Raw genomic sequence first — 14,939 nt, 5'->3', positions numbered from 1 at the left:
AAATCATATCAAGTATCTTTTCTGACCACAACGCTATGAGACTAGATATCAATTACAGGAAAAAATCTGTAAAAAATACAAACAGATGGAGGTTAAACAATACACCACTTTATAAGCAAGAGATCACTGAAGAAATCAAAGAGGAAATCAAAAAATACCTAGAAACAAATGACAATGAAAACACGACGACCCAAAACCTATGGGATGCAGCAAAAGCAGTTCTAAGAGGGAAGATTATAGCAATACAATCCTACCTTAAGAAACAAGAAACATCTCAAATAAACAACCTAACCTTACACCTAAAGCAACTGGAGAAAGAACAAAAAAAATGTCCCTAAGTTAGCTGATTGAAGGAAATCATAAAGATCAGATCAGAAATAAATGAAAAAGAAATGAAGGAAACCATAGCAAAGATCAATAAAACTCAAAAGCTGGTTCTTTGAGAAGATAAACAAAAATTAATAAACCATTAGCCAGACTAATCAAGAAAAAAAGGGAGAAGTCTCAAATCAATAGAATTAGAAAGAAAAAGAAGTAACAACTGGCACTGCCGAAATACAAAGGATCATGAGAGATTTCTACAAGCAACTATATGTCAATAAAGTGGACAACCTGGGGGCTTCCCTGGTGGCACAGTGGTTAAGAATCTGCCTGCCAATGCAGGGGACACGGGTTCGAGCCCTGGTCCCAGAGGATCCCACATGCCACGGAACAACTAAGCCCGTGTGCCACAACTACTGAGCCTGCGCCCTAGAGCCCACAAGCCACAGCTACTGAGCCCACGTGCCATAACTACTGAGCCTGCACTCTAGAGCCTGCGAGCCACAACTACTGAGCCCACGTGCCACAACTGCTGAAGCCCGTGCTCCTGGAGCCCGTGCTCCGCAACAAGAGAAGCCACTGCAATGAGAAGCCCAGGCACTGCCCCGCTCGCCGCAACTAGAGAAAGCCCACGCACAGCAACGAAGACCCAACGTAGCCAAAAATAAAATAAATGAAATAATTAAAAAAAAAAAAAAAGGACAACCTGGAAGAAATGGACAAATTCTTAGAAAAGCACAACTTTCTGAGACTGAACCAGGAAGAAATAGAAAATATCAACAGACGAATCACAAGCAGTGAATTTGGAACTGTGATTAAAAATCTTCCAACAAACAAAAGCCCAGGATCAGATGGCTTCACAGGTGAATTCTATCAAACATTTAGAGAAGAGCTAACACCTATCCTTCTCAAACTCTTCCAAAATATTGCAGAGGGAGGAACACTCCTAAACTCATTCAATGAGGCCACCATCATCCTGATACCAAAACCAGACAAAGATGTCACAAAGAAAGAAAACTACAGGCCAGTATCACTGATGAACACAGATGCAAAAATCCTCAACAAAATACTAGCAAACAGAATCTAGCAGCACATTTAAAGGATTATACACCATGATTCAGTGGGGTTTATCCCAGGAATGCAAGGATTCTTCAATATACGCAAATTAATCAATGTGATAAACCATTATAACAAATTCAAACAGAAAAACCACATGATCATCTCAACAGATGCAGAAAAAGCTTTCAACAAAATTCAACACCCATTTATGATAAAAACCCTCCAGAAAGTAGGCATAGAGGGAACTTTCCTCAACATAATAAAGGCCATATATGACAAACCAACAGCCAACATCTTTCTCAATGGTGAAATACTGAAACCATTTCCTCTAAGATCAGGAACAAGACAAGGTTTTCCACTCTCACCACTATTATTCAACATAGTTTTGGAATTTTTAGCCACAGAAATCAGAGAAGAAAAAGAAATAAAAGGAATCCAAATCAGAAAAGAAGAAATAAAGCTGTCACTGTTTGCAGATGACATGATACTATACATAGAGAATCCTAAAGATGCTACCAAAAAACTACCAGAGGTAATCAATGAATTTGGTAAAGTAGTAGGATACAAAATTAATGCACAGAAATCTCTTGCATTCCTATACACTAATGATGGAAAATCTGAAAGAGAAATTAAGGAGACAGTCCCATTTACCATTGCAACAAAAAGAATAAAATACCTAGGAATAAAGCTACCTAAGGACACAAAAGACCTGTATGCAGAAAACTGTAAGACACTGATGAAAGAAATTAAAGATGATACAAATAGATGGAGAGATGTACCATGTTTCTTGGACTGGAAGAATCAACATTGTGAAAATGACTCTACTATCCTAAGCGATCTACAGATTGAATGCAATCCCTATCAAACTACCAATGGCATTTTTCACAGAACTAGAGCAAAAAATTTCACAATTTGTATGGAAACACAAAGGACCCCGAATAGTCAAAGCAGTATTGAGGAAAAAAAACGGAGCTGGAGGAATCAGACTCCCTGACTTCAGACTATACTACAAAGCTACAGTAATCAAGACAATGTGGTACTGGCACAAAAACAGAAATATAGATCAATGGAACAGGATAGAAAGCCCAGAGAGAAACCTATGCACCTATGTTCAACTAATCTACGACAAAGGAAGCAAGGATATACAGTGGAGAAAAGACAGTCTCTTCAGTAAGTGGTGTTGGGAAAACTGGCCAGCTATATGTAAAAGAATGAAATTAGAACACTCCCTAACACCATACACAAAAATAAACTCAAAATGGATTAGAGGCCTAAATGTAAGACCAAACACTATAAACCTCTTAGAGGAAAACATAGGAAGAACACTCTTTGACATAAATCACAGCAAGATCTTGTTTGATCCACTTTCTAGAGTAATGGAAATAAAATAAAAAATAAACAAATGGGACCTAATGAAACTTGAAGTCTTTTGCAAAGCAAAGGAAACTACAAACAAGACGAAAAGACAACCATCAGACTGGGAGAAAATATTTATTAACGAATCAACTGACAAAGGGTTAATCTCCAAAATTTTCAAGCAGCTCATGCAGCTCAATATCAAAAAAACAAACAACCCAATCCAAAAATGGGCAGACCTAAACACATTTCTCCAGAGAAGACATATAGATGGCCAAGAAGCACATGAAAAGCTGCTCAACATCACTAATCATTAGAGAAATGCAAATCAAAACTACAGTGAGGTATCATCTCCTCACACTAGTTAGAATAGGCATCATCAGAAAATCTACAAACAATAAATGCTGGAGAGGGTGTGGAGAAAAGGGAACCCTCTTGCACTGTTGGTGGGAATGTAAATTGATACAGCCACTATGGAGAACAGTACGGAGGTTCCTTAAAAAACAAAAAACAGAATTACCATATAAGCCAGCAATCCCACAAGTGGGCATAAACCCAGAGAAAACCATAATTCAAAAAGACATATGCACCCCAATGTTCATTGCAGCACTATTTACAATAGCCAGGTCATGGAAGTGACCTAAGTTTCCATCGACAGATGATGTGGCACATATATACAATGGAATATTACTTGGCCATAAAAAGAAACGAAACTGAGTTATTTGTAGTGAGGTGGATGGACCTAGTCTGTCATACAGAGTGAAGTAAGTCAGAAAGAGAAAAACAAATACCGTATGCTAACAGATATATATGGAATAAAAAAAAAATTCTGAAGAACCTAGGGGCAGGACAGGAATGAAGATGCAGACGTAGAGAACGAACTTGAGGACATGGGGAGGGGGAAGGGTAAGCTGGGACGAAGTGAGAGAGTGGCATGGACTTATATATACTACCAAATGTAAAATAGCTAGTGGGAAGCAGCTGCATAGCACAGGGAGATCAGCTCGGTGCTTTGTGTCCACCTACAGGGGTGGGATAGGGAGGGTGGGAGGGAGATGCAAGAGGGAGGGGATATGGGGATATACATATGCATATAGCTGATTCACTTTGTTATACAGCAGGAACTAACACACCATTGTAAAACAATTATACTCCAATAAAGATTAAAAAAAAAAAAAGACAACCACAAATGGTGCGGGGCACTGGATAACTACATGAAAAAGGATAAATTAGGACTTCTATCTCACACCATATACAAAAAATTTACCCAAAATGGATCAAAGACCTAAATGTAGGAGATAAAACTATATAACTCTTAGAAGGGAAAAATACTTGTAAACCTTCATGACCTTGGATTAGTCAATGGTTTCTCAAATACGCCACCAAAAGCACAGTTGACAAAAAAATAAACTGGACTTTATCAAAATTTGTGCATGAGAGGACACTATCTGAAAGTAAGAAGAAAACCCACAGAATGAGAGAAAATATTTATAAACAGTATATCTGATATAAGTCTACATCCAGAATATATAAAGATCACTTACAACCCAACAACAAAAGACAATCCATTTTAAAAATCGGCAAAGGATCTGAATACACATTTCTGCAAAGAGAATATTCAAATGGCCAGCAAGCACATGAAAAGATTTTGGAGATAGTTAAGGATGGCTAAACAATATTATGACTATACTAAAAAACACAGAATTGTACCTTTCAAATGGTTAAAATGGTAACTTTTAAGATGTGTGAAAAAAGAAAAAAAAAAAGAAAACATATGGGTAAGTTCATTACCTTGGATTTGATAACAGATTCTTAGATAATGACACCATACAAAACACCAAAAAGAAAAAAAGCTGATAAACTGGACCTAATCAACACAAACTTTTGTGCATCAAAGGACACCATAAAGAAACAGAAAAGCCAACTCACAGAATGGGAGAAAATATTTGCAAATCATACATCTGATAAGAGTCTAGTGTCCAGAATATATAAAGAACTCTTACAACTCAACAAGAGAACAAACATCTTGATTCAAAAATAGGCAAAGGAATTGAATAGACATTTCTCCAAAGAAAAGATACAAATGGCAAATAAGCACACAAAAAGATGCTCAACATCATCATCAATCATTAGGGAAATGCAAATCAAAACCACAATGAGATACCACGCTAAACTCACTAGGATGTCTATAAACAACAACAGCAAAACAGAAAATAACAAATGTTGGCAAGGATACAGAGAAATTGAAGCCTTCTTACATTACTGATGGGAATGTAAAATGTGCAGCTCTGTGCCGGTTGCTCAGATGGCTAATCATAGTTACTACGTGACCTAGCAACCCCACTCCCTGACATATACCTAGGAGGACAGGTTCACACAAAAACTTGGACAAGAATGTTTATGGCAGCATTATTCATAATAACCTAAAAGTGAAAACAATCCAAATGCCAGCTGACATTTGATTGATACATTATCAATTGATAACTGAATAAAGAAAATGTGGCATATGCCACACAATGGAATATTCCAGCCTTAAAAAAGGAATAAAAATTGACACGTGCTACAACATGGATGAACCTTGAAAACGTTATGTGAAAGAAGCCAGACACAAAAGGTCACATACTGTGATTCCATTTATATGAAATGTCCAAAATAGGCAAATCTATAGACACAAAGTATATTACTGGTTTCCAGGGGATGGGGATAGGGGGAATTGGTAGTGATTGCTAATGGGTATGGGGTTTCTCTTTTGGGATGATGGAAATGTTCTGGAATTAGATAGTGCTAATAGCTGTACAACCTTGTGAATAAACTAGAAACCACTGAATTGTACACTTTGGAATGGTTAAAATGGTTAATTTTATCTCAATTAAAAAATCTACCTAATTAAAAAAAATGACATTTGTTATACTGGGTAAAGAAACTACAATTTTGATAAGCAGTGGTAAAGAACAAAGACTCCATGAGAGCATCTTTTAAAAACTGTCGCAAAATATACCTGTTAATTTTATCTCAATTTTAAAAATCTACCTAATTTTAAAAAATGACATTTGTTATACTGGTTAAAGAAACTACAATTTTTTTAAAATTAATTAATTAATTAATTTTATTTATTTATTTATTTATTTATGGCTGTGTTGGGTCTTCGTTTCTGTGCGAGGGCTTTCTCTAATTGCGGCAAGTGGGGGCCACTCCTCATCGCCGTGCGCGGGCCTCTCACCATCGCGGCCTCTCCTGTTGCAGAGCACAGGCTCCAGACGCGCAGGCTCAGTAATTGTGGCTCATGGGCTTTGTTGCTCCGTGGCATGTGGGATCTTCCCAGACCAGGGCTCGAACCCGTGTCCCCTGCATTGGCAGGCGGATTCTCAACCACTGCGCCACCAGGGAAGCCCAAGAAACTACAATTTTGATAAGCAGTGGTAAAGAACAAAGACTCCATGAGAGCATCTTTTAAAAATTGTGGCAAAATATACCTAACATAAAATGGATCATTTAAACCATTTGTAAGTAGTTCAGTGGCATGAAGTACATTTACATTGTTGTGCAACCATCCTTACCATCCATCTCCAGAACTTTTCCTGCAAAACTGAAACTCTACCCATTAAATAATAACTTCCCACTTCCCTTTCCCCCTAGTCCTGCAACCACTATTCTACTTTCTGTATGAATTTGACTAGATATTTCATATAAGTTGAACCATACAGTATTTGTCATCTTGTGACTGCCTTATTTCACTTAGCACAGTATCTTCAAGGTTCATCCACATTGTAGCATGTGTCAGAATTTCGTTTCTTTTAAAGGCCAAATAATATTCCATTTATGTATAATATATACCATATTTTCTTTATCCATTCATCCAACAATGGACACTTGGGTTGCTTCCACCTCTTGGTTACTGTGAATGATGCTGCTAATAAACATGGGTGTACAAGTATTTTGTATCCCTGCTTTTTTTAAAAATAAAAAATAGTTGTGATCTCTTTTTGAAGATCACAACTTTTTGAAGGGAGGTTTTGAAATGAAACTTATTTTGAAAATACACATATCTTCTGCATTAGCTTAAGGACTAAAAACTTATTTCAGTTGAAAGTCACCCAAAGGAGAACCCAAAGATCAATGGTATTGTTCGCTTTAAAGAAACACAAAAGACATAAAAGTGTCCATTGCAAATTTATTATGCATTAGGAAGCTTAACTTAAAAACCAACAGCATAGTAAAAAGATATGTTATCTTTGTTCACAGCAGAACAGGTTTCAAAATATATTTTCTTTTAAATGTATTCAGTCAGTACACAATCCTTTATAAAAGTTGTATATATTTTTTTCCTGTCAATACCTTCATTACATTTATAAATACAAGATTTATATAGCACCCCATCAAAAAAAAATTAAAACTCCTTATGAATATCTACATATATTTCATACCTATAAAACTTTCAAAGGAGTGCTATGTTAAAGATGGGCCCTAGTTAATGGTCCACTTACTGGTGCAGGAAAATACATATAATCTGTAAAGTTTTCTTTGTCCATAAAACATCTCAAAAAATTAGCAAGACACTTATTGTGAAACTGAGCTTCTTAAACCATCATATTTTAGAAAGGAATTTGCTGTGCATATTCCCATGAGATTCAAATGGCAGACAGATAGGTGAAAATAAAGACTGACTGAAAACAAATGCTTACATAGAGCAGTTAAGGCAGGTGTGTGATGAATGAGAAACACTGGAAAGTAAGACACAGGAGATGTGGGTGGGAGCAAATATAGTAAGAATGCATTACGTGAGTCTAAACTTGGATATAAACTCCACTGGTATCCAGTTACTAACTCTCATTCTCACTTAGGAATGTTTACATTGTTGAAAACTTTCTTACAAGCACCCTCCAATTTCTATGTTGCCACCAGAATGGCTGATGTATGTTTTTCTTCTGTAAAATCACCTTGGATCTAACCAAAACATTAGGTCTAGGAATCTGCATTGCTAGTTCTTCATGATTTAAATTTATTAAAAAATTTTCCTTCATCTGGTAAAGGTTATCACTAATCACTATTATTACTGCCCAGAGGTGTATATGCTGAATTTCATTCTAGCCAAGAATAGGAAGTACAGAGAAGGAAAGGAGAGTAAGACTAGTTATTTGCTTGACCTTTGAACAAAGGCGATAGATCCCTGATACTGAGTGACCCTTGGAGCGGCCACTCATAAACACCTATGGGCTAAACGGGCACAGTTCAGAGAAACAGGAGGGAAGAAAATATGGGATTCTTTATCTCAAATTTTGCCAGAGAAGGCAGTTGTACTATAATCCTGCGCCTTCTACCGAAAAGGACATGGTCACTCTTACTCTGGAGTTATTAAAGGAAAGTCATCCTTTCTACCAGAGATGACTTTTTCTGAGTTTCAAAGTGTGGACTCCAGATAACTTTGAGAGTTGCATATTATTTGCAGAAAAGTATTTCAAACCTTAACTTGTTCTAACATATAAACAGAAAGAAAAAGAATGGTAGAAAAGGAACAGGAGGAGGAAGGGGAGGGAGATGAGGGATGGAGGCGGTTACTTCTCAAACTCGGCCCTGAAGGATGCCACTAGTGTCTCCCCTCCAGCACCAGGAAGTCTCCAGGGTGGTGTGGCTCCCCCATGGCTCTCCGAGATGGAGTCTACGGGATTCTCGTTTCTGCAGGGCTTATAGCTCAGTGCACTGATTCCCAGGCTCCTCGAAGGAAGAGAGCTCCCAGATGCTGCTGTCCTGCAGTAGCGGCTCAATGTCTTCATCACTGCCTCGTTCTGGAGGGTCGGTCAGGCTGCCGCTGATGCTGTTGCTATGTTTTTGAATTCCACTGCCTTTACTGTATTCAGGGATGAATAAGGCAACCAGAAAAGACATAAGAACTATACATGCCCCAAATAAAAACGGTGGGCCTGGGATGACAGCTCCCTGATGGGTGTGGGAAACAAATGAAGATGAAGAATTTGGTTAGTCTTTCAAATCAAAATTAGTCCTGGACGACCCCAAAAAAGCACACCACTGAAAAGTGAGTTACTTTCTCATAAGCAAATGTTCATTAAGTGTCATAGCAAATTCTAACAAAGCCTGGTGTCTGGAATATGATGGAGGGCAACTAATCACTGCTTTGTGCACCACTTTCCAACAGCTTAACCAAACATGTAAACAACAGTTGTTTATCTCTAATCCTGCCCTGTGACCTGAGATTATGCACTATGTACATGAACAGTAATTCCAATTTTGTATAGAAATCTATATTAAATATAGCTTGGAAGGAGGGAAGTAATAGCAAATAAATAGTAGAAAAAGCACTCTAGCTCAAATTCTAGCTGGAATTTTAGGTCATTTCATCTTTTATTTGGCCTGAGCTTCACCAGAGGACAGCATTCTGATCAGAGTAATTATATAGGTGAAAACAGAATCTGAACAAAGTTAAGACAAATCTTTTACATAAGATATTAAATCACTGAAATGATCCCTCGCTAGTCGCAGGAAGCAATGAACATAGCACTTACTACTGTCAAATACAATAGTATTATAAAAATAAGAACACTTTCCAAATTTAAGGTCAGAAGATTTTGCTATAATCAGACACAATTGCTATTGTAAACCTAGACTTATTACCAAATTACCTGCAGGGCAGCATTGTTAGAATTCAATTCCAGTTCCAACTCAGTCAGTTCCACGTGGAACATGTAGAATATGAAGCCATACAGGGCTGGCCCCAGGCCATTACACAGTCCTCTTATTCCAGTTATGATACCCTGGGCAACTCCTAAATCAGAAAAAAGAGAAGGGAGCCAGTATTCTCAGATAAGCATCGCAAGATTGGAGACTTAACAGTACTTTCTTACTAATATGAAATACTGCTTCTGCTGGACTGAGTAGTCTGGGCTGTGGAAAGTAGATTTTAGGGACTTTACCCATCATATTTTCATTCATTGCACAAATGTTTCCTTGGCTTTCTATGTCCTTTTAATGCTATCCTCACTCCCTGTCCTACGATCTACAGGATATGAAATGACAGTGATGTTTCTAAAATCCTTTTGAGGCTGAATTCCCTAACAGCAGAGCTTCCTATAATCAGGGAATAATAAAAAGTTTTAATATTCTCCATTTATAGGCAATTTACACTTTTCTGTGGATTGAGATTTTCCTTTTCTACTCATTTAATGGTGTTTTTACAATAAAAATCTGCCCTTTGCCTCTTGTATCCCCCCTGCCCATGTGTGAGTCCAGAGGTCCTGATGCTGTGTGCTCCCAGCACCTTCAGACAGATTCTGTTCCTCACAGCGACCTCCATACTCCAGGTCCATCTCCCTGTACACCTCTACTGAAAAATCCCACAAGTGCTGATTTCTAGATGTCTCTGGTATCTAATGTGGCAGGTAAAAAATTAGCTTGAACCATGAGATGAATGTTTCTGTAAATCAAAAATGGTCAAATATAATTCAACCTAATACAGTGTGTTCTAATAAGTTTATATGCTGACATTCAGAAACATCTGTATTAATACATGTAAGCATAAAAAAGGCCAAAGAAAATTCATGCCCTGAGAGATAGGATAGTGTCTCTTAGATGCTGAGGCAATGCCCATCCTTCACAGATAGCTCATGCCTTTACTTCAAGCACAACGCCTCCCTAAGGATGCAGTCAGCTAAGTTAACATAACCAGGGTAACACACAGAATTTGTGGTCTTCAAATGATACTGCTATATTTAAAATAGATAACCAACAAGGACCTACTGTAAAAAAAAAAAAAAAAAAAAAAGATTAAAAAAAAATAAAAGTAGATATGAATAAGATGGCAAATTTCTGATGTGGAAAAATAGGTGCAATGAATAAACTATCTTTTCCAATCTAGTTTTTTATTGAAACGTTAAAAATATCTCTAAGGCATTAAAATTTTTTTCTTCTAAAATTCACTACTTCCTGACTACAGTCAGGTAAGTCATTAAGTGATGGAGAAAGAAAAGGATTAATTGTGGCAGTAGGAACTGCTTGATAGGGAAGCCAGAGGCACAGAAGGATGAAGTAAGAGTCTAGACAGAGTGCTACTCTACATAGTCATCTTAATTTTGTCTCTCACTCTGCATCCAATTATCAAGAACTACTCAGATTTATTTTTCTTTATCCACTCAAAGAATCATTTCCTAAATTGAGTAATAGACTCTGAGTGATTCCAAATTAAAGAAATTTCAGTGATTAAATAAAGAACTCATTGTTTTACTAACTAGTCTGTTAAAATATGATTAAAGTCTAGTAAATTCTGAATTCTAACGGTGACAAATAAAAGAGGAGTCAAAACTGAAAAGAGAAAATGGATAGTTGTCTTAGTATTCTGACCTGCTGAGTCCAGATTTCAAAAATATTATCAAAGATCAAAGTAGGAAGGAAAACAGAATTTTCCTATTTGCCAAAGTAAATAGGTATGATTGTTGAGCAGGGACCACATGGCTGTAACCTCTTGCTCTGTTGATGTGAAGACAGGCTCAGAGTTGCTCATGCTTATGGCAGGTACGTCTCCGTTGAAGGAGGAAAACAGTGACCTCACCTTGCTGATCTGACTCTGCATTCCGAGAGACGAGGGCACTGACTGCTGGAAATGTGATGCTGGACATGGCAGCCACGGTCCCTGCTGCCCACATCATCCTGCAATGACAGGACAGGCTGCGGTCAGGGAGCAGGCCAGCCCCAACGAGCTTGCTGTTCAGAGTACAAACAATGGCAAAAGCACAAAATGCTTTCTGTTTTCTTCTGTTAAGTTGCATTTATTTTTTTCCTCTTTAAAAATGGATTTTTTTTTTTTTTTAACCTAGAAGGTTATGCATCTGTTAATACTGATCACTTCACGGGCTGGGAAAGTTTCATTTCTTTATTTTACCTCTGTCAAATCTGTTCTTCCTGGTTTCTCTATTACCATATTTAGATGCAAGCTCAATGAAATGCAAAAGGATTTCTTGTTTCTATAAGTACCACATTTTCCCTACCAATTTTCCACTTTTTTCTTTGTACTTCTCAAAGGCTCACCTCCATACTGTCTTTGAGCTGCTCAGTTTTCTACCCCTCAATAAAGTGTTGTGTGCCACCGACAGAAAAAGTTGGTGGCACACAACACTTCAGAGACCTGAAGTTCAGGATGACATCCTGCAGACTTCCAAGTGTGCTTCCCTTTAGACCTTTGTTTTTTTCTCAATGAAAGGGACCTACATGTGTGTCAGTATTAGGCATTGAGTGTGAGCAAAGTGAGGCCCCAACTGGGCTTAAAACCTGCTTGGCCAGACTCTCTTGGGGACGACATGCACGTCCTTACTTAAAAGGAAAAATCCTTTAGGTCAACAGAATCTTTCTAAGGTACCATGGAGTTTGACTGAATCAGCTACTGAACCAAAGTTCATGGGACTGAAATTAAGATTTCCAAGAACAAGAAGAATCAACCACTGACCACCTAAAGCATTTCGAGTTCTTCTAAATTGTGTCATCCATTTATGACTGCAAAATGGGGACCAACTCAAATACCTAAAACGGAGATATGAACTGTAGTATTTGGTAGCCAGGCACATAGGGAAACTTGCCACACAACAAAATAGCACTCAAAATTCTTTTTATTTCTTCTTATTCCACAGGGCTTAATTTGACCTTCCTTCCTCTTAATGGAAATCTAATACACTAGGAGTAATAACTGATCAGGATACACAAGATTCTGGAGGAGATCTCAGTGTTCATCTAACTCATATGCTTTATATTATAAAGGTTATGTCACTGTCCAAAGTCACTCAGCTAATGATAGTAGTAAATCCCACCATAATCAGTCATTTTTCCTTGTCTTCTTGTTTTGTTTTTGCCTATAATGTGTTGTCTCCAAAAATTGACAAATGTGTTTAAAAATTAGGCGTAAAACTTTTTTTCGGAGGGTCAGAGGAAGTAACAACTCACTGAAAGCCTGCTGAGGTGAAGGCAATCTATCCAAATAATCCTAAATTACCAGCTCTACCCTTCCCCAAATTAAGTCTAAACAGTTTTTGAAATGTTGAATACACTATGCCAGTAAAATAACTCCTGCTTCCTTCACATCACACTCAACTAATTCGAGCTCCTCTAAAAGATACATCTGTCTATTAGTTCATGAGAATCCATGGGAGAGGCTTACCATGCCTGAGATCCAAAACCATACCAGGCTAACTGGAACATCTGAAAACCCAAACCAAGGAGAACGGTGTTCTTATTCCCTAATGATCTCATCAAGATGGTAAGAAAGACCGTCTGCAAAGCAAAGGGGATAATCCTGAGTAATCATATGAACACAAGCACAAGATTTGATGCAAGTTCTGTGGGGAAGCACATTAATGGTGACCAAGAATCTCAAAATGGCAGACCACCTGACCTAAGACCTTGGAGGCCGTGCAGTACTGATGTAGCTCTAAAGGGGTGAAACTTCGGGGCCTTCCCAGACTAACCTGGGCTCAGGGCCTTCGGCCTCCTCCCCAGAAACCTGTTTACCTGGTGCTTATCACTTCCCAAAAGGTCATCACAGCTGTTCAACAGTTACTGTGATTGAGAAGAAAATGCCTCCACCTCTTTGGAGAAATGCCAATAATTTAACCACCAGTGAATAGCAAACACCTGATGAACATTTACAGAGTATGTGGGATTTTGGTGGGGGTTAACAGTTTCACAAAGTTGGACTGATAGAAATGTGATTTTAACAAATATATACTCTGCTAAAAAATTAGGTGAGATAGCCTGAAAAGGCATAGGATAAAAGATGAATCTGGGCTAATCGACTAACCAGAGTTAATATAAAAAACAAGCCAAAATCAAATTTACAAGCAAATTTACATTTGCTGATACAGTTAAAAAAAAATAAAAGGCCCTGGGTTTGATGCATTCTTATGAGCCTTGTCAATTCTAATATTTGGGCAAAGCAGTTTTGCAGCCTTCTCATTTCTCTTTGAGAGAGTTATCACAGAAGAGTGCTCCACCTGGCCTACCATGCTTTAAAGCAGCATATAGCTGTTCCAGGGAAATAGCCTCGTAACAGTCCCATATGATATAGTGAACGCATCTAAGCATATCAATGAATTAATTTAAAAGCACATATGCCCTGCCTTTTGTGGTCCTATAATAGATGAGGAAACATTTAATAAATACTCTTTACTCATTACATATATCCTAATGTACTGACTTACCACATTTCTTCAGTCCTGGGGACAGCAAGGATTGTAATAGTTACAAAATTTCATTTCTGCTTTTCACCTTCATTACTTTTCAATATTAAAATAATATTGAAACATTTTTCTGGTTAATTTTGCAATACTGGAGTTAGATTGTGGTTGGTGGTTGTAAAAGCAAATTTTTATTTGCTGAATTGATCCATTAGAGGTAACAACATGTACTCTACAAAGTATTGAAAAGTTGTGTTAAATTCCTCCTAAATCATAACCTTAAGATTCTATTAAAAATGGAATAACTCTATGGTCTGTATCCATGTCAGTTTACTGGGTTTGATATTATACCATAGGGCACAAGATGTTACCATGGCAGAGGAGGAGGGGAACTGAGGTAGCGGTGCAGGAGATCTCCATGAATATTTCTTTGCAGCTTCCTATGAATCTACAGTTACTTCAGATTAAAAACATTAAAAAAAAAAAAAAAAAAGGGATGGGTAAAATAACACTCACCTGAGCCACAATAGACAGAATTCCTACCATAGCTATGAATGCTGCAATTTTAACAGATCCAAAACCTATGACCTGTGGAAATGAAAACACTTTGTAATACAGATATTATAAAAATAAGGAATGTTATGTTCCATTAAAGCCATAGAATAAAATAGTTGAGGAAAGTTCATAAAACCTTGACAATGGCAAATTTGGCAGTGCTCAAAGTTGAACCTATTTAACCAATAATTTATATCTAAATCTGTCATAAGAAATAATTACAAGCAAACAAATATTAAATATTAAGATAATATTTTCTATTGTAGGCCTACCTATTTTTTTCATATCCATCCCCATCTGCAACCCACCAAGAGACAAATATAACATTATCAAGCGTTAGAGAGAACATGAAGAAAATGATTCGATTTTTGATGCTGCCAACACAGAGTATGCTCACTGGCAAAGTCGGTGGCTCTCAACTTTGGCTGCACATTAAAATCATGTGGGCAACCGAGAAGGGGAGAAGAGAAGAAGGGAGAG

General features: G+C 37.5%; 1 protein-coding gene across 9 annotated transcripts in view; it reads right to left on the bottom strand.

The window, feature by feature from the left end:
• Window positions 1–6,893: 6,893 nt before the first annotated feature.
• Window positions 6,894–14,939, bottom strand: part of MFSD14B (major facilitator superfamily domain containing 14B) — a 463,050-nt gene continuing 455,004 nt past the window's right edge. For all 9 annotated transcript variants that reach the window (XM_057548333.1, XM_057548335.1, XM_057548334.1 and 6 more), the window contains 5 exons: window positions 14,421–14,492; window positions 12,890–13,002; window positions 11,294–11,391; window positions 9,372–9,514; window positions 6,894–8,670 (listed from right to left, as the gene is read on the bottom strand). In XM_057548333.1, the coding sequence (XP_057404316.1) occupies window positions 8,419–8,670; window positions 9,372–9,514; window positions 11,294–11,391; window positions 12,890–13,002; window positions 14,421–14,492 (678 nt within the window). In that variant the 3' untranslated portion in view covers window positions 6,894–8,418. The remainder of the gene's footprint in view (window positions 8,671–9,371; window positions 9,515–11,293; window positions 11,392–12,889; window positions 13,003–14,420; window positions 14,493–14,939) is intronic.

The sequence above is a fragment of the Balaenoptera acutorostrata genome, chromosome 6, assembly GCF_949987535.1.
Source record: "Balaenoptera acutorostrata chromosome 6, mBalAcu1.1, whole genome shotgun sequence".
NCBI lineage: Eukaryota > Metazoa > Chordata > Mammalia > Artiodactyla > Balaenopteridae > Balaenoptera > Balaenoptera acutorostrata.
This window is presented reverse-complemented; position numbering and strand designations above follow the sequence as displayed.